This window comes from Nematostella vectensis, chromosome 10 (assembly GCF_932526225.1).
Source record: "Nematostella vectensis chromosome 10, jaNemVect1.1, whole genome shotgun sequence".
In the NCBI taxonomy this organism is placed as follows: domain Eukaryota; kingdom Metazoa; phylum Cnidaria; class Anthozoa; order Actiniaria; family Edwardsiidae; genus Nematostella; species Nematostella vectensis.
The window spans coordinates 8,621,092-8,645,179 of record NC_064043.1 but is presented as its reverse complement, the minus strand read 5'-3'; the positions used below and the strand labels follow the sequence as shown (position 1 = coordinate 8,645,179).

The window sequence follows — 24,088 nt, the reverse complement described above, 5'->3', positions numbered from 1 at the left end:
CGCGCAGATGGTAATCAAACGCGCGTCATCAATTGGATTTGTGAGAAAACAATGAGAAATTTGCGCAAATGGTAAAAGAACGCGCGTCATCAATTGGAATTATGAGAAAACAATGAGAAATTTGCGCAAATGGTAAAAGAACGCACGTTCATCAATTGGAATTATGAGAAAACAATGAGAAATTCGCGCTAATGCTAAAAGAACGCGCGTCATCAATTGGAATTGAGAGAAATCAATTACTATTATGCGCTAATGCTAAAAGATGGCACGTAATCGATTGGATTTGTGAGAAAACAATGAGCAATTTGTGCAAATGTAAAAGAACGCGCGTCATCAGTTAGAATTGTGAGATAACAATGAGCAATTTGCGCAAATGCTAAAAGATGCCACGTAATCAATTGGATTTGTGAGAAAACATTGAGCAATACGCGCTAATGCCTAAAGAACGCGCGTCATCAGTTGGAATTGTGAGAAATCAATGAACAATTTGCGCAAATGTAAAAGAACGCGCGTCATCTATTGGAATTGTGGGAAAACAATAAGCATTTGCGCGAATTGCTCATTGATTTCTCACAATTCCAACTTCCAATTTGCGCAAATGTGAAAAAAAGGGCGCGTCATCTATTGGAATTTTGAGAAACCAATGAACAATACGCGCTAATGCTGAAAGAACGTGCGTCATCAGTCGGAATTGAGAGAAATCAATAAGCAATTTGCGCAAATGGTATAAGAACGAGTGTCATAAATTGAAATTGTTTGAAAACAATGAGAAATACGCGCTAATGCTTGAAGAACGCGCGACATCAATTGGAATTGTGAGAAAACAATGAGCAATTTGCGCAAATGTGAAAAGATGGCACGTAATCAGTTGGATTTGTAAGAAAACAATGAGCAATTCGAGCTAATGCCTAAAGAACGCGCGTCAAAAGTTGGAATTGTGAGAAGTCAATAAGCAATTTGCGCAATTGGTTTAAGAACGCGTGTCATCAATTGAAATTGTTTGAAAACAATGAGCAATACGCGCTAATGCTTGAAGAACGCGCGTCATCAATTGGAATTGTGAGAAAACAATGAGCAATTTGCGCAAATGTGAAAAGATGGCACGTAATCAGTTGGATTTGTAAGGAAACAATGAGCAATTCGAGCTAATGCCTATAAAACGCGCGTCATAAGTTGAAATTGTGAGAAGTCAATGAGCAATTTGCGCAAATGGTTTAAGAACGCGTGTCATCAATTGGAATTGTTTGAAAACAATGAGCAATACGCGGTAATGCCTAAAGAACGCGCGTCATCAGTTGGAATTGTGAGAAATCAATGAGCAATTTGCGCAAATGTTAACGGACGCGCGTCATCTATTTGAATTGTGAGAAACCAATGAACAATTCGCGATAATGTGAAAAAAAGGCGCGTCATCTACTTTAATTGTGAGAAACCAATGAACAATTCGCGCTAATGCTGAAAGAACGTGCGTCATCAGTTGGAATTGAGAGAAACCAATAAGCAATTTGCGCAAATGGTATAAAAACGCGTGTCATCAATTGGAATTGTTTGAAAACAATGCGCAATACGCGCTAATGCTTAAAAAACGCGCGTCATCAATTGGAATTGTGAGAAAACAATTATCAATTTGCGCAAATGGTAAAAGAACACGCGTTAACAATTTGAATTGTAAAAAAAAATGAGCAGTACGCTCAAATGCTAAAAGATGGCACGTAATCAATTGGATTTGTGAAAAAAAACAATGAGCAATTTGCGCAAATGATAAAAGAACGCGCGTCATCAATTGGATTTGTGAGAAAACAATGAGCAATTCGCGCAAATGATAAAAGAACGCGCGTCATCAATTGGATTTGTGAGAAAACAATGAGCAATTTGCGCAAATGATAAAAGAACGCGCATCATCAATTGGATTTGTGAGAAAACAATGAGCAATACGCGCTAATGCTAAAAGTACGCGTGAAATCAGTTGTAATTGTGAGAAAACAATGATAAACAAACACTTGTCATTAATTGAAATTATAATAGCAGCAACGCACGAACGCGTGTTTATAAAACAATGAGAATTAACGTCATTAATTCAATTGGGAAAGTGATAAGACATCTATAGGTATTGTGCGAAAACATCATAAAGCAATAAAAAACAAATAAAAAGAGATCAAAATAATGAATGCGCAAGTAATAGGAGAATGCTTGTCTACTTAATTTGAAGTGTGATGGGGTAATAAACAATTCTTTGAAATAAAATGGGATCCATTGGTTGTAGAACTGTCATTTGCCAATCGACATTTAACCATTTGCACTGACTACGTTATTTGAAATAGGTTTATGTGGGTGTTTACCTGCACATATTATTTTTTCTGTAAATGTTTTACATTCCAAAAACGCGAAACCCTATTTATAACTTTCTCTTGCAGCCATTTGACAAATGTTACATCGGATCATCGCCAAAGGCTGATGCAAAGAGTGTGTTGAGTGGTCAAACAGGAGCGGTGTATCTTTTATCGGAGTCCATTGCCCCAAATACCATAGCAGCCATGCACAGACTGGGACCGGGGTACGGGGTATGTGGTCATATAATAGTCTACCTAATACCATAGCAGCCATGCACATACTGGTCCCGGGGTACGGGGTATGTGGTCATTTAATAGTCTACCAAATACCATAGCAGCCATGCACATACTGGTCCCGGGGTACGGGGTATGTGGTCATTTAATAGTCTACCAAATACCATAGCAGCCATGCACAGACTGGGACCGGGGTACAGGGTATGTGGTCATGTAATAGTCTACCAAATACCATAGCAGCCATGCACAGACTGGGACCGGGGTACAGGCTATGTGGTCATGTAATAGTCTACCAAACACCATAGCAGCCATGCACAGACGGGGACCGGGGTACAGGGTATGTAGTCATATAATAGTCTACCTAATACCATAGCAGCCATGCACATACTGGTCCTGGGGTACGGGGTATGTGGTCATTTAATAGTCTACCAAATACCATAGCAGCCATGCACAGACTGGGACCGGGGTACAGGGTATGTGGTCATGTAATAGTCTACCAAACACAATAGCAGCCCTGCACAGACGGGGACCGGGGTACAGGGTATGTGGTCATATTATAGTCTACCAAATACCATAGCAGCCATGCACAGACTGGGACCGGGGTACCAGGTATTAAGTAATTAACTAGTTCTAGAAACCACTACAATTAATTAACGATAATTAATCGAACCTTTTTATTCAAACACGGCATGAATAGATAACCTCCTCTGGGGCCGTTTAAAGAGATTCGTGGTTTTTTTATTATCAGCTGCTGCTGAAATAATCCTATCAGTTCACGTTCCTTGTATTTTTATTGTCTGTGAAAATGCTGTGGCTCATGATTTTTTTGCGTATTTTATTTTGTATGGGCTATTTTCAAATCTGCTTGCCTGTGGAATCTAGGGTCAATTCAAGTTCGCCGCAGAGATCGATATACCACTCTCTGAACAGGACAAAAAGGTATGTCGATCAGGTGATGTCCGTGGTCATATCTTGTTTTGTACACGTTTCTCATAACGTCATGTTGCTTTCTCATAACGTCATGTTGCTATGGTTTCCCCTACGTTATGTATGACGTCATGTTGCTTTGTTTTTCACCAAGTTCTGGATGACGTAATGTTGCTATGGCATCCCCTACGTACTGTATGATGTCATCTTGCTATGGTTTCCCCTACGTACTGTTTGATGTCATGTTGCAAAGGTTTCCCCTACGTTCTGTATGACGCCATGTTTCTATGGTTTCCCCTACTTTCTGTATGACGTCATGTTCCTATGGTTTTCCCTACGTTCTATAGTCGTCATGTTGCTTTGGTATCTACCACGTTCTGGAATGACGTCATGTTTTTATGGTTTCCCCTGGGTTTTGTATGACGTCATGTTGCTATGGTTTCCACCACGTTCTGGAATGACGTCATGTTGCTATGGTTTCCCCTGGGTTTTGTGTGACGTCATGTTGCTATGGTTTCCACCACGTTATGGAATTACGTCATGTTGCTATGGTTTCCCTAGGTTTTGTATGATGGTCACTTGGCTTCCACGATCATGTTCATGTACAGCCCAAAGGCGTGTGACCAGCAACTCTGTATGGAGGCCTCCCCCACAGAGAACGCCTCCTACTTCTGCCATTCACCACATGCCCTCATGCTCGAGGTAATATTTGAGAACGAGGGATCACACTGATAGATCACACACATTTTCACCTTTAAGGTTATATTGAAGAACAAATGATCACACTGATACATTACATCTTCACCTTTCAAGGAGTAAGTACGCAGCTGCTTAGTCTCCTATTATCTTTGTTCTACAAAGGAGTTTTTTCCCCATTCTTCTCGTTCTTCGTGTCGAGGTGCGGATATTGTTCATTTGCTCAATCAAATTGCAGCTTGTAAGAGCTGCGTACTGACCCCTTTCAAGGTCACATTCGAGAACAAGTGATCAAACTGATATATTACACAAATCCTCACATTAACGGGCACATTCAAGAACAAGTGATCGCACTCATACATTACACAAATCCTTACCTTTAAGGTCACTTTTAAGAACAAGTGATCACACTGATACATTACATTCTCACCTTTAAAGTCTCATTCAAGAACAAGTGATCACACTGATACATTACACAAATCCTCACCTTTAAAGTCACATTCAAGAACAAGTGATCACACTGATACATTACACAAATCCTCACCTTTAAGGTCACTTTCAAGAACAAGTGATCACACTGATACATTACACAAATCCTCACCTTTAAAGTCACATTCAAGAACAAGTGATCACTCTGATACATTACACAAATCCTCACCTTTAAGGTCACTTTCAAGAACAAGTGATCACACTGATACATTACATCCTCACCTTTAAGGTCACATTTGAGAACAAGTGATCACATTCATGCAATACACAAATCCTCACCTTTACGGTCACATTCAAGAACAAATGATCACACTGATACATTACACACATCCTCACCTTTACGGTCACATTTGAGAACAAGTGATCACACTGATACATTACATCCTCACTTTTGAGATTAGAACAAGTGATCACATGATATGGGCACTGCTATTGTAAAGACCCTTAGGCACATACTTTTAGCTTTTACTTTCTTGTCTACGAGCGTAACAATAATATCGGGTTTGTTTCAGGGAGTGCAAGCTGTGCAGACCCACTCGTTTCAGAGCGCCCTGAACTCCCTTGGCGGCATTCAGGTTCGTATATCAAAAGTACTTTAGAGGGATGCCACAAGAGTTGCAAACAATACTTGTTAAGACGTTTGCTTTCCTTGCGGTTGTAGATTCTTCTTCCACTTTTTACGCAACTCGACTTTGTGCAAAATGAAGACGGGTCAGATGTTGACCGTACGATCTGGTAAGTAATGTAGCTTACTAATCTGTGTGATATTAAAGCTCAATTTCATCATCATCATCATCATCAGCAGCAGTATTATGATTATCATCGCATCACCATCATTGTCATTGTATCATTTTATAAAAGATGTTGGGGCGTACGCACGCTATCATCTGTATTACATAGTTTCACCTTGTGTTCCCGCCGCCTTTGTGCTTCTCCTAACCTTTCCAGCATGGCATCATCCGGTTTTGGTATACATGAAAAAAACTGTTTTAAAATCTTCATTATATCATATTCATAACTCTTCAATTTTTGTTATCATCATTACACTCGTTTCAGTCACACGTGCACCTCGTGTTTTTTGTTTCCGACTGGTTTTTGGTGACGGAAGCCATTTCGCCGTTACGGCAGCCGTTAGACCGCTAACCAGTAAGAGAACGCTGAAAAACAAGGCGTCAAGAAAGCAGACGAGATATACATATGCACTAAATCAACAACAGCAATAAGGAACCTTTTCTAATTTTATCCAATTGATCGCTTTGTGTTTATCGGTATTCCTCGGTGACAGAGTAGCTAAGAAGGCGATCCACTTTGATGCCATTTTGGCTGTGATCGATCTAAAGCTGTGACAGATGCAGAATTGGAAGAATTAAAAACTTATGATTGACGTCCACCATAACACAGTTGCGACTCGTAAACAAAAGGCAGAGGGTGCACTTGTACGTGTGACTAAAAACGAGTGTAACGTTAAAAACTTTTAGTATTAGTAAAAACCGCGATTCCTTTTGTGTTTTTAGCGCTGAGTTGCTCTCATTGCTCTCCGATCTGTTGAAGAGTTCCTCCACCAGTCAACAGCAGATGATGCAATGTCAGGGGTTCCTGGTCATCAGCAACATCTTAGAAAAGGTAAATGTCCATAGTTGATAGCTAATTTGAAATCTATTGCACCAAACTCTAATTGCATCCAAGGGATGCGTGTGTATTGGTTTCCTTTTCCTTCTTGTCATTCTCAAAAATGTGTTTTCTGCAGATGCAAACATCCCATCTCACCGAGCAGTCGCTCAACATTTTACTGTCCCTCGCAAGGTGAGTCTCTGCAATTCTAGAAAAATACCAAGTGCGAGTAAAGCACCCATTTCCAACGGCCTATTCTGTCTTTTTGGGTGGCAAATCGCGCGCGGCCCGGCTTTTCAGCAAAATAAGAACAACAAAAAGCAACTTATTCAGGGCCTATTATGTCTTATTAGGTCTTATTATCATTGAAATATTTTACTTTCTCTTTACTCTCTGGCGTGAAGGCCCCAGCTATTTCTGTGTTTATTTGGTGTGAGTTTGTCACTCAAAAAGACATGTGAACTCTGTAAATAAAGTATGAAACATCTTTTAGATGTTTATTTCGAAATGTCTTCAAATATGCAATAAAAATAACTACAAAAGTGTGACTGACTAGGGTCCTTTGTTATCTATCTCTTGTGCTTGTGCATCTCATACTCTAGTTCTTTCCAGGCATTTACTCTACACTCCAGGAAGCGGGGCACTTCTTGGCAATCTACTGGACCACATGATGTTTAACCCCAATCTGTGGGTGAATACCCCTGCAAAGGCAAGTAGGCCGCCCCTTTCCTTTCCTCTTGTCACCCAATCTGTGTGTGAATACCCCTGCAAAGGCAAGTAGGCCGCCCCTTTCCTTCCCTCTGATTGTTGTCCAATCTGTGGGTGAATACCCCTGCAAAGGCAAGTGACCGCCCCTTTCACTTTCACCCAAGGGAGTGTGCATTCTGGGTAAATACCCCTGCTTGCCTATTGTATTGGAAAACGCAGTAAAACTAGCTCAACTTGTATGGTAGGCTAGGTTATTACTTTTCCTGTTTACTGTTCTCCCAGTTTCAATTGTTTTATAAAGTAAATAGTAATACCAGTAACTATACCTTTTTTGAGGGGCAAACCTGTTTGACCAGTTATGACCGGTTTTCTTGCAGGTTCAGCTTCAGCTGTTCAGTGTGTTTGCCACGGACCTCGTGACTGGTCTTGGCTGTGCGGCGCACATGCGCCGTGAGGTCGGTGTCACCAGGCTCATGAACATGCTCAAGAAATACTATTGGCTCGATAGACCCCATGACGTCATCGCTGATGGAGCGCCAGGTCTGTCATTGTTTAATGACCGTCTTGCTTTAGCAACTTTTCTACATCGGCATTGTCCCGCTTAGTGGATTTTATCCAAACTATCTTCCAAAATACCCAAGTAGTCAGGGGTTTGAACCATAGTAATTAATATTTTTTATAGCAATATTTAAGCAGGCAAGTCTAATTCAGCAAAAGCTGGTTTAAATAGAGGCCTGCAAATATACCAATGCTGGTACTTGACTCTTTTTAATGTTTAAGAAGACTTTATTAAGAGTTTTTCAGGGCCGTGAATTTCCAATTTATGGGAAAGTTTCATTAAAACTTTCGCCAAAACTAATGTTAATATGCTACACAATTGTTTTTATATTGAAGACGAAAGCCCTATTTTGGAAATATTTTTGCATCAATCCTTTATCAATTCGGATTACCCTTCTTGAACATGACGCTCTTGTTTTCCATTCGCTGAACGTTTCAGCTCTTTCTATCGACTTTTTTTCTCTAGTGACTCCTTCGCGTCCTAACAAGGAAGAAGTTCGGTCGCTTAGAGCGTTCCTTCTTCTCCTCGTCAAACAACTTGTTCTGAAGGTAATATTAGAAAACAACAGCTATGGATGATTTACTGTATTTTAGCAAAACTCTATGAACATGATCTTCTGCTTATTATCTCGTTTCATCGTCGCAGCATGTCTGTGGCAATTTCTTTTGTGGCCTTTTGTATGTGAGGTTGTGTTGTCGCGGCAGCGAAATTTTGGCGCTTTCATATAAGCTTTCTTTTCCTTGCCAAGCTCCAGCAAAATCTTGACTTATCTTACTCTGAATTTTCTATGATTTTTATATCCAGGACCGCGGAATTGCTGAGGAGGAATTGCAGAGCATCCTGGAGTATTTGGTGGTCAATGAGGAGGTGAGTGAACTATTAAAGAATGTTGATCAACCATTCCTTTGTAATTGTTTGTAATTGAAAAAAAAAGCGGTTCATTTGCAAGGAAACTAACATCCACGATTGAAGTCTGATGCCTTTATTCACGGTATTTGATTGGAAGTATCAAAATTCCTAGATTGAATTAGCCGATGGAAATGGATTTGGACTTGGTATTCCGGGGGGGAGCGTAAAATGGTGTCTTTGTCAGCCGCCGGTTTGTCATCCAAAATACAAAGTTAAAGAGAGCATCCTATTCCATTGTCTGATATGAGAAAGCTTTTGTGATATTTCCAATTAGATATAAACTGCGTGTAGTCTTAGTAACAAGGTGTTCCTTGTTGAACAGGAGGGGAACATCTTGGACGTCCTTCAGCTCGTCTTGTCAATCATGACCGAGCAGCCGGAAGTAGCAGTGGATGCTATCGACAAGGTCGACGGTTTTAGGTAAGTACAACGACAATGACAACTATAACAACAACAACAACAACAACAACTAGAACAACAACACAAGTCTCAAACAACAATAACAATAACACGCTCAGACAACAACAATAGCAACAACAACAACAACAACAGCAACAACAATATCAACAATTAAAACAACAACAGGTGCGTGATGGTCGAATTTTCGCTCAAAAATTCGTCCCGGTAACGGTGTTTAAATGGAACGCCATATATTCTTCACATTTTGACACTGTTCATACGGGTCTTGTACAATGACCCCATGTGGTGAAACACGTAACTGTACGAAATTTTTGACAGTTGAAAATTCTACCGTTAACGAGTGTAATGGGCCTCGGCCTATGATTGCCGTCGTAGTGGTTAAAGCTAACGCCAGATCGTTTTCCTTATTCAGAGCGTTGTTCCGTTTCCTTGATTCTTCCTTGGAATCTATTCGTGTGTTCACGCTCAAGATCATTGGCTGTTTTCTACAGCACTGTAACCCTCGGTGAGTAACGATGTCGATTTGCCCTCCATCATCCTGATTGACAGTTGCGCTAAGAGATCACGTGACCTTTCTTGGCGGCAAATTCAAACCAAAATAATCACAGAAATAAGTGCGCCTGTCAAACCAGAGAACGACAAAAAAAAATATTTAAATAATCTTTAAATGAAACTAAACCCTTTCTGGAAAAAAACCCGGCCTTTTTTCGTAAGCGCGTAATAAGTTGTTTTTTTGTTGCTGTTATTTTCCCGCTAAAAGCCTGAGCGCGCGCTAGTTCGCCAGCCAAACAGTCACGTGGTCTCTTAGCGCAAGTCAGGGGTGGGAAGGGGGTTCGAACGCACCCCCCCCCCCCCCCCCCCCCCACACACACACACACAACGGCCGATTGGTTCTCAATAGACGTGCTATTTGTAGACAAAACTAAAAATCGTAAGCTAGATCACTCTGGTATGTAGCCAAATCCGACAATAAAAGTCCCGTGGAGATACTGCAAAGGCATAAAAAATCCCTTTTTGTTCTGTCGGAGGTGGTTAGATTTTTCATCCCCTATTCTCTGCAAGCACTAGCACCCTGGTAAAGAGTTTTATTATCTTGTTGAACTTCGCACTGCAACTTGTAGTAAAACCGCCGCGTGGACTGGCCCATTACGATACTGCTCGTTGTCCTTTTCCGATTTGTTCTTCTAACTATTAGCTTTATGTTTTCTGCAACACTTCATTGCTTAATAGCATGCAATTGACAACCTCTTATCCAAGAAACGAGAATTCTTTGGTGTTATATTACGATGTTTAAAAAAAGATGGAGGAAATAAGAAGATGGTCATCATTCTTGTTATTGCCGTTTTCTTATTGCGTCCTTCCCTTGAACACCTGTGTGATTGGCGGCTTTATTGTTGATTGACATAAATCTTCGCATTTATCTTGCACCACTCCATTGAGCAACTGTGATTGACGGATTAAGTTGATTGACAACAATCTTATTTATCTTTATTCTCTCCCTTGAGCACCTGTGATTGGCGGATTTATCGTTGATTGACAACCTTTTTTGTGTCTCAGTCGTAAAGTGGAGCTACTGCAGAATTTTGGTCTGTTCTCTCTGATTGGCGAGAAAGTGATGAAGCATGGCCTGACGCGAACTACCTACAACGTGTTGTTTGAGGTACAAACTTATCGCAGGACGTTTTGTCAAATAAGCGCAGTAAACTCGGAATAGAAGTCGCACAAATTTGCAAAAAGGAGTTAATATTTCTATTTTTATTATCTTATACTGATTTCACTGTTCTTGGACTGAACCCAGATCTTGGTTGGTCGTGTCTCGAAGCAGATTGTCAGTGGTCGTCACCCAGAGATCGATAACACCTTCGTCATCAATAATTCAAGTGAGCGCGTAACTAATCAGAATCCTGTAATTTTCCAGCATTTCCGTTCTGTATTAACATAATTATTTTCTATTTAATACGACACACATGTCTAGCTTTTATCCACAAACATCCGCGTTATTCGGCCGCTCGGCCACAAACCTACTTTAAGGTGAAATAACATCACTGTTGTAGAGTGATGTAGATGCACTGATAAGAACCCGTGTTAGACTTAGTGGAACCTGGAATTTTACAATATGCCTCTTGAGAAAGAAAGCGTATCGTAAAATCGAGGTTCTCGATTTAACGATATGGATGCGAACCAGTTGAAAATATTGTTCATATTTAATGTTCCCTCATCAAAAACAATGTACAAAGGCTTGATCAGTGAAGTAATAAAACATATAATAAGGAAATAAATCAGTACTTGTGGTCACTGGAGTGTTTTGAGAGACATGAGCGAATTACTTACGTTTTATCGAGGTCATTTTTACGCGTGGCATAGGCGTAAAAGGCCATTGTTTTACTTTAATTTAATATGATCAGCATGATAATGTGATCCTATACCTGTCTAATTCTGCAGGTCTAGCGGCAGTGATTGTCAAAATGCTACACGAGCAAGATATCAGAGAAAAACCTCTGCCCACCCCCAGGGAACCACCAGGATCTCCCCTCCCCCCACAGGAGAATGTGGACCTGAAAAGGTTATTCTTATCCGATCTGGTGCTCCTCCTCAACCACAGCAAGGAGAACAGGAGGTAAGGTCTTATTCAGACGTCGCGCTCCTGTCGTGCTGAACACATGAACAGGAGGTAAGGTCTTATTCAGACGTCGCGCTCCTGTCGTGCTGAACACATGAACAGGAGGTAAGGTCTGATTCAGACGTAGCTCTCCTGTCGTGCTAAACACATGAACAAAAGGTAATGGCTGATTCATATGTCACGCTCCTCTCGTGCTGAACATAATTATTAGGATAAGGTCCATGAACAGGAGGTAAGGCCCTATTCATACGTCGCGCTTCTGTCGTGAAGAACACAATTATTAGGATTGGGTACATGAACAGGAGGTAAGGTCTGATTCAGACGTCGCGCTTCTGTCGTGCAGAACACAATTATTTTGGTTATGCACATGAACAGTCTTAAGTTTTAAATTAAGCTCGCCACGCTTGATTCGAATTTAGTACTGTGCTGAGCACGCCTGGGCTAGTCGTGATTCACGGCAAAAGCATATCACTGTCTCAAATTTGAGTTTTTCCCGTTGTACCGAATCAAATGGCATATTTGTTTTGACTCGTGTGACAATTCCTCTCAACCTCATCAAGTCGAATGATCACAGCGCGGCTCCTTTGGTACAACGTCTGAATCCACGTCAAACCTATTCGGTTCGACACAAACATTAAGTCGGAAGTCTCATCTGGGTGCGTCACAGAACCCATAAACCTGACCCGTTGAACCATCTTCAGTGACAGGTTACACACTTACATTTTGCAAAACTCCACGGTGAAGTCCGTACCTGTACTGACGAGAGAAGTCAGTCTGCAAGCCTAGGTTCTGAATTGTGATCACTTTTCAAGTTTTGTAGTAACTCCCAACCCAACCCGTGCAACTAATCTCTCAAGTATCTACATTGATAACTATATCTACATTGATAACTATATTTACATTGATAACTATATCTACATTGATAACTATAGTGACTCTTGTCGATATCTCCTAGTGTCATCCTGCAGTTGTCGTGCTGGCAAGAGTGGCTCTTCTCGCTTGCCATCATGGAGCCCAAGACAAAAGGTCAGTCCAAGACGCAAGCTTCTCCTATAGCAAGCCTTTCAAGACTCTGATCCATTGTTTTTAAACTTTTTCTTTGGTGGCAAATGATACTGATTTGATACACGGGTAATTGAGTCCCTTTATGTTGTATGATGCAGATTCCGGGTAAAGTTGGCATCCTGTGTATTTTTGTTGTTTCTGTCTTCAAATAATAATAGAGAGCTTAAGCAAGTCAACACGAACGGCATCAAAAACGGCGCGCGCTCTGACGTACTGTTGGAAAAACGGCGTTGACGTCCGTGACCGCGCGCGTAGAACGTAAAAATAGGGAAAATGCCGTTCTAGATTTCCTGTCACGGACGTCAACGCCGTTTTTCAGCAATTCGTGACCGCGCGCGCCGTTTTTGATGCCGTTCGTGTTGACTTGCTTAAGCTCTCTAATAATAATAATAATAATAATAACAATAACAATAACAATAACAATAACAATAACAATAACAATAACAATAACAATAACAATAACAATAACAATAACAATAACAATAACAATAACAATAACAATAACAATAACAATAACAATAACAATAACAATAACAATAACAATAACAATAACAATAACAATAACAATAACAATAACAATAACAATAACAATAACAATAACAATAACAATAACAATAACAATAACAATAACAATAACAATAACAATAACAATAACAATAACAATAACAATAACAATAACAATAACAATAACAATAACAATAACAATAACAATAACAATAATACTGCACGACAGATACAACCTTCGAGATATTCTGCTCTCGGTGCTGTTGTTGCTTATGTTGCTACTGTGGCTGTGTTTTAGATGTTGTCGATAATGTTGCTGTTGTTTTTATGTTGTTGATAATGTTGGTGTTGTTTTAAGATGTTGTTGATAATATAGCTGTTGTTTTTGATGTTGTTGGTGATGTTGATGTTGCTGTTGATGATAATTTTGCTTTTATTGATGGTGTTGATAATGTTGGTGTTATTTTAGAGGAACACCGTGTTACCGACACTGTCTTCTCCTTATTCCGGATGCTTTTGCACCATGCCTTCCAGGAGGAACGCGAGGGCTGGAGGATTTGGGTCGACACGCTTGCTATACTCCACGGACTGGTAAGGTCACGCCTGGTGTAACTGTGCGTAGTAAGCGGGAGGGGGGGGGGGGAGGTGAGGGTGCACTTGGTTTTCTCTTGCTTTCACCGACGTAGATCTTAATTCCTGTTAGTGGGGTGGAACAATATACTGCTTCGGAAAAGGGGATAGGTGTGGGGCGTCGAGAAATATTCGATAGTCGCCTTTTAGCTAATTGTTAAATGTTAACGTTTTTCATTTCCTTACTTAATCACCAGAAAGTTCTACATTTGTATATTCTTCGTATTCAGGTAACCGCTTACAACAAAGAGAAGAGCATCCGAGAGGCCGCAGCTGCAAAACGAGCCAAAGAAACCAAAGAAAAAAGCGACGCTCATCTTATCCGATCCCGGAAACTCATCCGGACAAAGAGTGACTCGGAGATCGACGAGTCCAAGCGTCCGGACGCAAAACCGGACAGCGACCTGGATCGCAAGAAGTTCTTTCAAGCTCTCCTGACCGGTAAGAGTTCAGGCACCAAAAGCCCAGAGCCTGCAGTACCTAATACTATACCAGAAGAGGAGTCAGCGGCGAATGAGGCATCGCTTTCATCTTCTTTGACAGACGCCAAAAGTGAGAGCTCGACTGGTGATACGCAAGAATTATCAAATCTAAATGGGGATGAATCAAGTGGAGCAAGGAAAGACATCGAGAAACCCGAAGATGAAAATAATTCTATAGCATCTAGAGTAACTTATAAAGTATCTGATGAAAATACGAGACCAATTTCAGACGACGAATCACGTAGTGAAACGGGTGTAAGTTCCGATATCAGAGGAGCCGAGGTGGCGGCCCTTATCGAGGCCCAGAAGGCTGGGTCCCTGTCAGATGGGGGCCCTGGTCACCCTGTGCCTGTCGCCACCGAGACGGAGGCTGGGCACCAAGATGCCAAAAATGTTGAAAATGGGGACACAGCGGGAACTACTGCTAATGAATTCACGGAAGCTACTGCTGGTGAATCAGTGAATGAAAAACAGACAAAGAAAGGAGAAGTTGAGTTGAATCAAGAGGAGACCTCAAATGGTAAAACACCGGACTTTGCGGAAAGGACTACAATGTCAGACGAGGCTGTAATAGACCAAGACAGCAGTCTGACTGTTACAATGAAAAGCTCGTTCATCGGCTCTACTAGTGAGCCTGCACAAGAGGCGCAAGAAAGAAAAGCGTCTTCACAACCGGTCAGCGGCGTATCCACACGCACGCAGTCGCCAGCAAGCACAGGAAACCCGTCAGAACCACAGAGTCCGAGCACAAGTGCTGCGGCCTCGCCATCAGGCGGCGCAGAGGCTAAGGCGAGTCCGGAAGCCAACGCTAAGTACCGTGCTCATGTAAATATCCCAGAGTTCCTTTGGTCCCCTATGCACCAGAGGCTGCTGGGAGATCTTCTGTTCGCCATTGAATCGGATTTGCAAGTTTGGCGAAGGTGAGAGCTTGAAGTATGCTCCCAAAACATTTTTGTTATTATTATTTTTTTCATTTTAACAGTAGATGAATAGGTCTTTCTGAAATGGGTCTCAATCTTTTCCAGTCACACCCGTAAGACAGTGATGGATTTCGTCAACGCTAAGGAGAATGCGACCTACCTGTGGAACCTAGCTCATTTCGTGTCCGTCCTCGCCGACAACATTATCTACGCATGCGGGGACTTGCTGCCACTCCTCTCGAGCGTTACTTCACGTGACTATTCCCAGGACGTCATCCAACCTTGCGGTGGGATGAGCCTGGAGACGAGTTTTTCGTTTTTGAATCGTATTATGTCACTAGTTGATGTCATCGTATTTACGAGCTCGCTTTCCTTTAGCGGAGTGGAGAATAATAGGAGTATGAGCACTGGAGGATTTCTACGGCAGTGCTTAAGACTTGGTGAGTTATCAGGTAGACTCGATGTGTAGTTGGGTAGACTTAATCGTAGGATTTTATCGGGTAGAATTGGGGTTTTGTGGGATAGACTCGGTGTTTTATCGGACAGACAGGGTCAAGGGCGTAGCCAGGGGGTGGCCCAGGGGGCCCGGGTCCCCCTCTAGCAGCCAAAAATACAGTTTTATTGGTAGGCTTGTTGACACGACTACAGACAGTGTTTTATCATCGGGTAGTTTCGGTGTTTTATCGGATGGACTCGGTGTTTCGGTGTGTAATCAGATGGGCTTTGTGTTTCATTGGTTAGACACGGTGCTTTATCGGTATACTCGTTGACTCGACTGTGAACTCCTCAAGTATTTCCACGTCATATTGGCGGAAATGTCCACATAGTTTTACAGTATGTCACTATGCTGTTTATGACGTTATGCTATTTTCAGTGTTCTGCTGTGCCGCACGCAATCGTCTGGTATGCCGTCAGCGCAATCGACCCGTATTTCCGCTGACCAAGGATGGCAAGGTCACAAGGAAGTCACTCAAAGAAACACGGGAAGCCATCAAAGCCCTGATCGCCTCAACTGAACCCCCCACAGACAAAGTAAGCCCTAATAACCTCCACCGAACCCCCCACAGACAAAGTAAGCCCTGATAACCTCCACTGAACCCCTCACAGACAAAGTAAGCCCTAATAACCTCCACTGAACCCCTCACAGACAAGGTAAGCCCTGATAACCTCAACTAAACCCCCCACAGACAAGATAAGCCCTGATAACCTCCACTGAACCCCCCACATACAAGGTAAGCCCTGATAAGCTCAACCGAACCCCCCACAGACAAGATAAGGCCTAAGAACCTCCACTGAACCTCCACTGAACCCCCCACAGACAAGGTAAGCCCTGATAACCTCAACTGAACCCCCCACAGACAAGGTAAGCCCTGATAACCTCAACTGAACCCCCCACAGACAAGATAAGCCCTAATAACCTCCACTGAACCCCTCACATACAAGGTAAGCCCTGATAACCTCAACCGAACCCCCCACAGACAAGATAAGGCCTAATAACCTCCACTGAACCTCCACTGAACCCCCCACAGACAAGGTAAGCCCTGATAACCTCAACTGAACCCCCCACAGACAAGATAAGCCCTTATAACCTCCATTGAACCCCCCACATACAAGGTAAGCCCTGATAAGCTCAACCGAACCCCCCACAGACAAGATAAGGCCTAATAACCTCCACTGAATCCCGCACAGACAAAGTAAGCCCTGATAACCTCCACTGAACCCCCCACATACAAGGTAAGCCCTGATAACCTCCACTGAACCCCCCACATACAAGGTAAGCCCTGATAACCTCAACCGAACCCCCCACAGACAAGATAAGGCCTAAGAACCTCCACTGAACCCCGCACAGACAAAGTAAGCCCTGATAACCTCCACTGAACCCCTCACATACAAGGTAAGCCCTGATAACCTCAACCGAACCCCCCACAGACAAGATAAGGCCTAATAACCTCCACTGAACCTCCACTGAACCCCCCACAGACAAGGTAAGCCCTGATAACCTCAACTGAACCCCCCACAGACAAGATAAGCCCTGATAACCTCCACTGAACCCCGCACAGACAAAGTAAGCCCTGATAACCTCCACTGAACCCCCCACATACAAGGAAAGGCCTGATAACCTCAACCGAACCCCCCACAGACAAGATAAGGCCTAATAACCTCCACCGAACCCCGCACAGACAAAGTAAGCCCTGATAACCTCCACTGAACACCCCACAGACAAGATAAGCCCTGATAACCTCCACCGAACCCCCTACAGACAAAGTAAGCCCTGATAACCTCCACTGAACCTCCCACAGACAAGGTAAGCCCTGATAACCTCCACTGAACCCCTCACAGACAAGGTAAGCCCTGATAACCTCAACTGAACCCCCCACAGACAAGATAAGCCCTGATAACCTCTACTGAACCCCCCACATACAAGATGAGCCCTGATAACCTCCACTGAACACCCCACAGACAAGATAAGCCCTGATAACCTCCACCGAACCCCCTACAGACAAAGTAAGCCCTGATAACCTCCACTGAACCTCCCACAGACAAGGTAAGCCCTGATAACCTCCACTGAACCCCTCACAGACAAGGTAAGCCCTGATAACCTCAACTGAACCCCCCACAGACAAGATAAGCCCTGATAACCTCTACTGAACCCCCCACATACAAGATGAGCCCTGATAAGCTTAACTGAACCCCCCACAGACAAGATAAGGCCTAATAACCTCCACTTAACCCCGCACAGACAAAGTAAGCCCTGATAACCTCCACTGAACACCCCACAGACAAGATAAGCCCTGATAACCTCCACCGAACTCCCTACAGACAAAGTAAGCCCTGATAACCTCCACTGAACCTCCCACAGACAAAGTAAGCCCTGATAACCTCCACTGAACACTCCACAGACAAGATAAGCCCTAATAACCTCCACTGAACCCCTCACAGACAAGGTAAGCCCTGATAACCTCAACTGAACCCCCCACAGACAAGATAAGCCCTGATAACCTCCACTGAACCCCCACATACAAGGTAAGCCCTGATAAGCTCAACCGAACCCCCCACAGATAAGATAAGGCCTAATAACCTCCACTGAACCCCGCACAGACAAAGTAAGCCCTGATAACCTCCACTGAACCCCCCACATACAAGGTAAGCCCTGATAACCTCCACTGAACCCCCCACATACAAGGTAAGCCCTGATAACCTCCACTGAACACTCCACAGACAAGATAAGCCCTAATAACCTCCACTGAACCCCTCACAGACAAGGTAAGCCCTGATAACCTCAACTGAACCCCCACAGACAAGATAAGCCCTGATAACCTCCACTGAACCCCCCACATACAAGGTAAGCCCTGATAAGCTCAACCGAACCCCCCACAGACAAGATAAGGCCTAATAACCTCCACTGAACCCCGCACAGACAAAGTAAGCCCTGATAACCTCCACTGAACCCCTCACATACAAGGTAAGCCCTGATAATTTCCACTGAACCCCCCACATACAAGGTAAGCCCTGATAACCTCAATTGAACGCCGCACAGACAAGGTAAGCCCTGAAAATCTCAAATGAACCCCCCACATACAAGGTAAGCCCTGACGATATCCACAACCCCCCCCCAACACACACACACACACACACACAGACAAACCACGAGAATATCCACTTAACCCCAATTATCCATATTATCAGAACGATCGGGGCCGATAAACTGGCAAATTAAAGTTAATTGCTCACCACTCTCTCTCAAATTCTCCAGTTGACTGTAGCCGATCTCACCGATCTTAGGGGAACAGCCTTTATACGACTCCTAATAATCTTATCTAAACACGTTTTTTTATCCAGGACATCCTTCAGAACATCCCAGGTCACGTGACTACCGTGACGGACCCCGACAAGCTGCTCCAGGAGATGGATGTGAATCGCCTACGCGCCGTGGTCTACCGAGACTTCGAGGACAGCAGGCAGGCACAGTTTCTGTCGCTCACTGTGGTGTACTTCATCGCCGTGATGATGGTGGCTAAGTACAGGGACCTGCTCAAAAGCGACGAGGGTGACCCTAGGGCTCGATTCAACACCGTCGATACCACAGGTGGGTCAACATTAATCAGAGTTATCAAGAGTTAGTCATCGGAACTAACTAGCATTAGCACACATGTGTTAAACGATTATAACTAGTCAATGTTGTAAGAATCAGTAATCAGTCATCATGTAAGGCAAATGGTGAATTGGTGTCGTGGAAGGTTCGTTTTGCTTTCTCTAGATATGATTTGTGTTAGATATAAATACAGTAAATAGGTAGTTGAAAAAAAAAACAGTAAAAAGTGCAAGATGATTTTGCTCCAGGTAGTTGGATGGTAGTTGGAGTTACCGAGTGTTCGAGTCAACTGTACTTGACAGTAATAGCATATATTACTTCCAATATTGATTGAAAACAATAAGAAAGGTTTGTCTGACAACGGCTCTTTAATTAACACGCTATTGGTATTGCATCTTTTCTCAGGCCAAACGTCCGAATTCAACGGGTTAGATGCCTCAGCACGTGGGCGCGCCGCCAGTTGGAGTGTTCAGCGGCATCTCAACAAAGACGCTGACGAGGACGTGTTCTCGTATGACGAGGACTTGATGTCTGTCCCGACTTTGATTAAAGGGACGCCCGACTTCAGCCGACTCAGTCTCGCCGACAAAGTTGAGGTAATCATGAAGATGCACTGATGTGACTTTAGAATGTCATTGCTGGCGGGTCTGTTAGTGGTAATTGTGTGACAGTGCGTGACCTTTGCGTGTCCGATAAATACAGTGTAGAAACTGAAAGTGCAAGAAAGTGTGACGAAGCATGACAGTGTGGGCATTTGCGCATGATCGTTGAATTACCCGCCGCTGAACAAGCTACGTGAAAGTAGCCAGACTCCCGCTCGAAAGTGTCTGTGCGTGACTGAAGTGTACAGTAACGTCACAGTAATAAGAATCGCACTTGCGTGACTGCCCGTGGCAATAGCGTGGCAACTTGCTCTGTTGGTAGTGAAACATATTTGAACTCTGATTTTAATCTCAATATGTTTTCCGTAAACATTCTAGACATCGCTATTAAATCAGTTAGAATGAAAAGTCAGTTTTTCAGCGATTGTTGCCGACGTTTTGCCCTCCGAGCATCCTTGTTTTCCGTAGATCCTTCATATGGAATACTATAGTAATGGCTAGGGTTAGGTACACTATAGTTAACCGAAGGGACGTAAAAGAACCACTGGGGACGCAATAATCCCTCTGGCAGTGACCACCCCCAGTGACAGTGCTTACTAACCGAGGGCCATGAGCTAGAAAACTGTATATTCGGTTAAATATGTTACCCACGATAAACAAAGATTAAACTGAAACTGATAGGAATGACCTACCTTGTTTTCGCCTTTCACCGCTGACCTTGTCACACAGGTTGGTTTCAAATCTGCGGGCTCACTCCTGAAGGAGGTTTTACTGGATTTCAGTCCCTTTCTGTCACGGGTCCTACAGGGTTCCCATGGGCAGGAGCTAGTGTTTGAAGGTCTCTCGTGCCAGAAAAGCGACTCGTGCGTGGAGCTGGTCATGCTGTTGTGCTCTCAAGAGTGGCAGAACTCTTTACAGAGGTAGATTTACTATCACTAACGTTATCAAGTATAAAAATCTCCGGCAAAATTGAAATATTGCAATACCTCTGAATTACAATATCTACCCTTTTCAAGTTGTGTTTTTATCTTGTGGTCAGAAAATCCGTCAATTGAATTAAGGCACCCATGAGTGCCAATTTTGCCAGGAAATGGGACAGATGGTGGCTTATAAAACGGAAGACTCTTAATTTGATACGAAATACTAGACAGTTGCTAATAGGCGTCATACATGTAACACACGTGACAAATTGGCTCGGTCCTGTGGGTGAAAAAGAGATACCACTTTACCTTTAAGAACAAAGGGTCATTTCCCATCGTTTTTTATTTATGACTTTGATCACATATATTTGTTATTTGTATAGGCATTTTTTATGACTTTGATCACATATATTTGTTATTTGTATAGGCATTTTTTATGACTTTGATCACATATATTTGTTATTTGTCTAGGCATTTTTTATGACTTTGATCACATATATTTGTTATTTGTCTAGGCACGGTGGCGCTGCGTTCATGGAGATCGTGAACGAAGGTAGACTACTCTCCCATGCCATGCGCGAACGTATCGTCATGACAACAAGCGAGGCTTACGTCATCATGTCCAAGCTTGAGTCGATCCTAAAGCAGAAGCACGTGCAGTTCGAGGAGTTGTGTGACATGACGCGTGCGCAGTACGCCGACGAGGACGAGGTGGATAACAGGATGCTGCTGGCGACGAGAAGGCGTGACAGTACTGTTGCTAAGCGGCTGTTACAAAAGGTATTGCGTGACACGACTATTGTGTGACAAGTGTTGTCATAGCGTGGCAGTTTAGTAACTACACGACTGTTACAGAAAGTATGGTGACATTTGTATTGCGTGACATCATATTGCCATAGTGTGACAGTATAAGGACGATACAACTATCACAAAAGGTATGGTGATATGAGTATTGCTTAATAGCGTGACAGTGAGACCAAGCAAGTGCTATAAGAGGCATTGGGAGAAAAATTGCGTGACAACCATCTAGAACCATGTTCTTCGTATTGTTTAGATCCTTGATATCTTGACGAGCGAGCACGGGGCCTGGGCACCGGAAGAACCCTTACCGGAAGTCCAGTTTTACAGATTGGAAGCCTGCGAGGACGAGTCGCGACGGCGCATGCGCTTAGTGAGGAATTCGCACGGCTCAAGTCATCCCGAGGCCACCCTCCTGGAGGCTCTTGATGGTACGTGTCAATTGGTGATTTCACAAAAGTAGCAAGAAAGGGCTTTTCGCTCTTATATCGTACCCACGGTGCTTGACATGGTACGTGTCAATTGGTGATTTCACAAAAGTAGCAAGCAAGCGCTCTTCCCTTTGATATCGAGCCCGCGGTGCTTGACATACTCGAGGATCACGATGCGATTCGCTCTCACCAAATCGATATTTGCCTTCACATTATGTTTGTATGTATTTTCACGACAAACATCCGGCGTCTACATCATGTTTGTACTTCGCGCTGGAAGTGAATTTAGTGGAGCTTTTGCTTTATCAAGTATCTGCCTTTTCAAAATTTAATTCAGAAATCATTACTAGCTCACTTCTTATGCTACACAATAACATTTTATCCCCCTCTTCTCGTAAATGCATCTCGTAAATGCAATTAGAATTCTTGAATGGTCTAGACAAATTTTAAATTTCTCAAATGTTTCCAGCTTTTCGCCAAGCAGAAAAAATAAAACTATTGATTGATACAGAATAGAAAGCACAACGGACGGCTTTGCGCGGCACCCTTATCTTTATCTTGTATAAGATAGAAGAACTCAGCAACAAAAACGCGTTCAGTGGCTTCAATCTACAATTAATTTATGCGAGCAATTAAAAGATTTCAGTATTTTGAAAGACGACTTTTGTGAATATTAGTTAATGGCATCGATTGTAAAGTTATCTACTACATTTTCAGCATTAAACCAGCCGTCTACAGCTGACAGCACGCATGCGCTAAACTTTGCCAAGATCACATCCTCCGTTGTCGAGGATACCTACTCCCTTGATGAGGACGAGAGCGGAAGCGACATCACAGCCGATGAGAATAGCCTGGAGCGAGACGATACTGGTCACGTGGTCTTTAGCACGTCTTGTCACCTGATCGCTCCGTGCGTGGTCGCGCCAGGCTCTTTGACCGTGTCCTCGACCGCGTTGTTTTTCTCCGCGGATGAAGATGACGAAGAGTACCATAAGCTGGACTCCAAGGTGCGTCTATTAAAGACTTTTACACAATCCTTGTTACGGTTTTCACAGACTTGCATTTATTGGCATTTTTATATTGAATTTGCCTCATGATAAGTAAAGGAGCCTATTTCAAGATTAAGTTAATTTTGAAATAGACTCCTTTACTTATTCAGCCGCCACACTAAGAATTTAAATCAATATGAAATCGGCCCAGGCGAGATCTTAGTGAGAGAAAAATAACGAGAAAATTGTACCTGTAAAGATAGGAGTGTACATATCTGTTCATTCTATTTCGACTTCATGGCTATCTGTCGGACCGCACCCTCAGCTACATGAAGAGACAAACGGGCAGCTCCCTTTTGATCATTCGCTCTTCCTGATTAAACTAAAAAAACAGTTTTTATAAGCTTCCGTAGTGTTGTATTGGTTGTGTTGGTATTTTGTGGTGCTGTATGGACGCAAATAGTTTTCTTTGAGTTGTCTTATAATATGTCAGAGCTTTAGCTACACATAGAGGGACTAATGAACTCAAACAGCTTCCTTTGCGTTGTCTTGTGCTAAACCTTAGTATTCTGTAGTGATGTGTAATCCGATCCTCACAAATGAATATCATGAAATATGATACCCTATTGAACATAAACTTTTTGAGGTCTCATTGTTTTGAATTGTTCCTGAAATGTTTATCAATGGTATATAAGCTCACACCAGAACATTTTCATCCCTGTTTGTTGGTAATCTTAACAGAAGAAAAACTACACGAACCTTGCGTAGGACATATCCCGTTCGTAAACCGACTTGTGAGATTCATTGAAAAAGCGCTCTTATGCGGATTGTGAGCAGAGTGAGCAGAGGAGGTTCCCTACCGTTTGCAAGACTCTGAGTAAGGCTCAGGACGAAGATAGGTCTCTACTGCATAAACAAAGGGGGTTTCCTATCGTTTGCTAGCCTTTCAGTAAGGCCAAGGACGGAGATAGTCCTCAAAGGAGCTTCCCTATCGTTTGCAAGCCTTCCAGTAAGGCTCAGGACGTAGATAGTTCTCTACTGCATAATCAAAGGGGGTTCCCTATCGTTTACAAGCCCTTTCAGTAAGGGTTATTTACAGTCATGGCGGAGAAATTTCTTTAATGCTGATCTAGAACAAAGGAGGGTCACGC

General features: G+C 42.9%; 1 protein-coding gene across 4 annotated transcripts in view; it reads left to right on the top strand.

Annotated features, from left to right (window-relative positions):
• LOC5513525 (neurobeachin-like) overlaps nt 1-24,088 on the top strand; it is a 76,219-nt gene that overhangs the window by 16,541 nt on the left and 35,590 nt on the right. For 2 of the 4 annotated variants that reach the window (XM_048733726.1, XM_048733729.1), the window contains 27 exons: nt 2,415-2,561; nt 3,447-3,503; nt 4,053-4,193; nt 5,189-5,251; nt 5,338-5,411; nt 6,191-6,299; nt 6,424-6,479; nt 6,900-6,996; nt 7,373-7,535; nt 8,020-8,102; nt 8,359-8,421; nt 8,786-8,883; nt 9,296-9,388; nt 10,441-10,543; nt 10,682-10,763; nt 11,326-11,500; nt 12,459-12,529; nt 13,542-13,663; nt 13,933-15,104; nt 15,210-15,544; nt 15,979-16,136; nt 18,945-19,191; nt 19,603-19,793; nt 20,529-20,719; nt 21,235-21,499; nt 21,774-21,948; nt 22,666-22,955. In XM_048733726.1, coding sequence (XP_048589683.1) covers nt 2,415-2,561; nt 3,447-3,503; nt 4,053-4,193; nt 5,189-5,251; nt 5,338-5,411; nt 6,191-6,299; nt 6,424-6,479; nt 6,900-6,996; nt 7,373-7,535; nt 8,020-8,102; nt 8,359-8,421; nt 8,786-8,883; nt 9,296-9,388; nt 10,441-10,543; nt 10,682-10,763; nt 11,326-11,500; nt 12,459-12,529; nt 13,542-13,663; nt 13,933-15,104; nt 15,210-15,544; nt 15,979-16,136; nt 18,945-19,191; nt 19,603-19,793; nt 20,529-20,719; nt 21,235-21,499; nt 21,774-21,948; nt 22,666-22,955 — 4,821 coding nt within the window. Of the gene's footprint in view, nt 1-2,414; nt 2,562-2,719; nt 2,766-2,972; nt 3,038-3,446; nt 3,504-4,052; nt 4,194-5,188; nt 5,252-5,337; nt 5,412-6,190; nt 6,300-6,423; nt 6,480-6,899; nt 6,997-7,372; nt 7,536-8,019; nt 8,103-8,358; nt 8,422-8,785; nt 8,884-9,295; nt 9,389-10,440; nt 10,544-10,681; nt 10,764-11,325; nt 11,501-12,458; nt 12,530-13,541; nt 13,664-13,932; nt 15,105-15,209; nt 15,545-15,978; nt 16,137-18,944; nt 19,192-19,602; nt 19,794-20,528; nt 20,720-21,234; nt 21,500-21,773; nt 21,949-22,665; nt 22,956-24,088 lie in introns of those variants that run through there. The other 2 variants (XM_048733728.1, XM_048733727.1) reach the window with 2 other exon arrangements.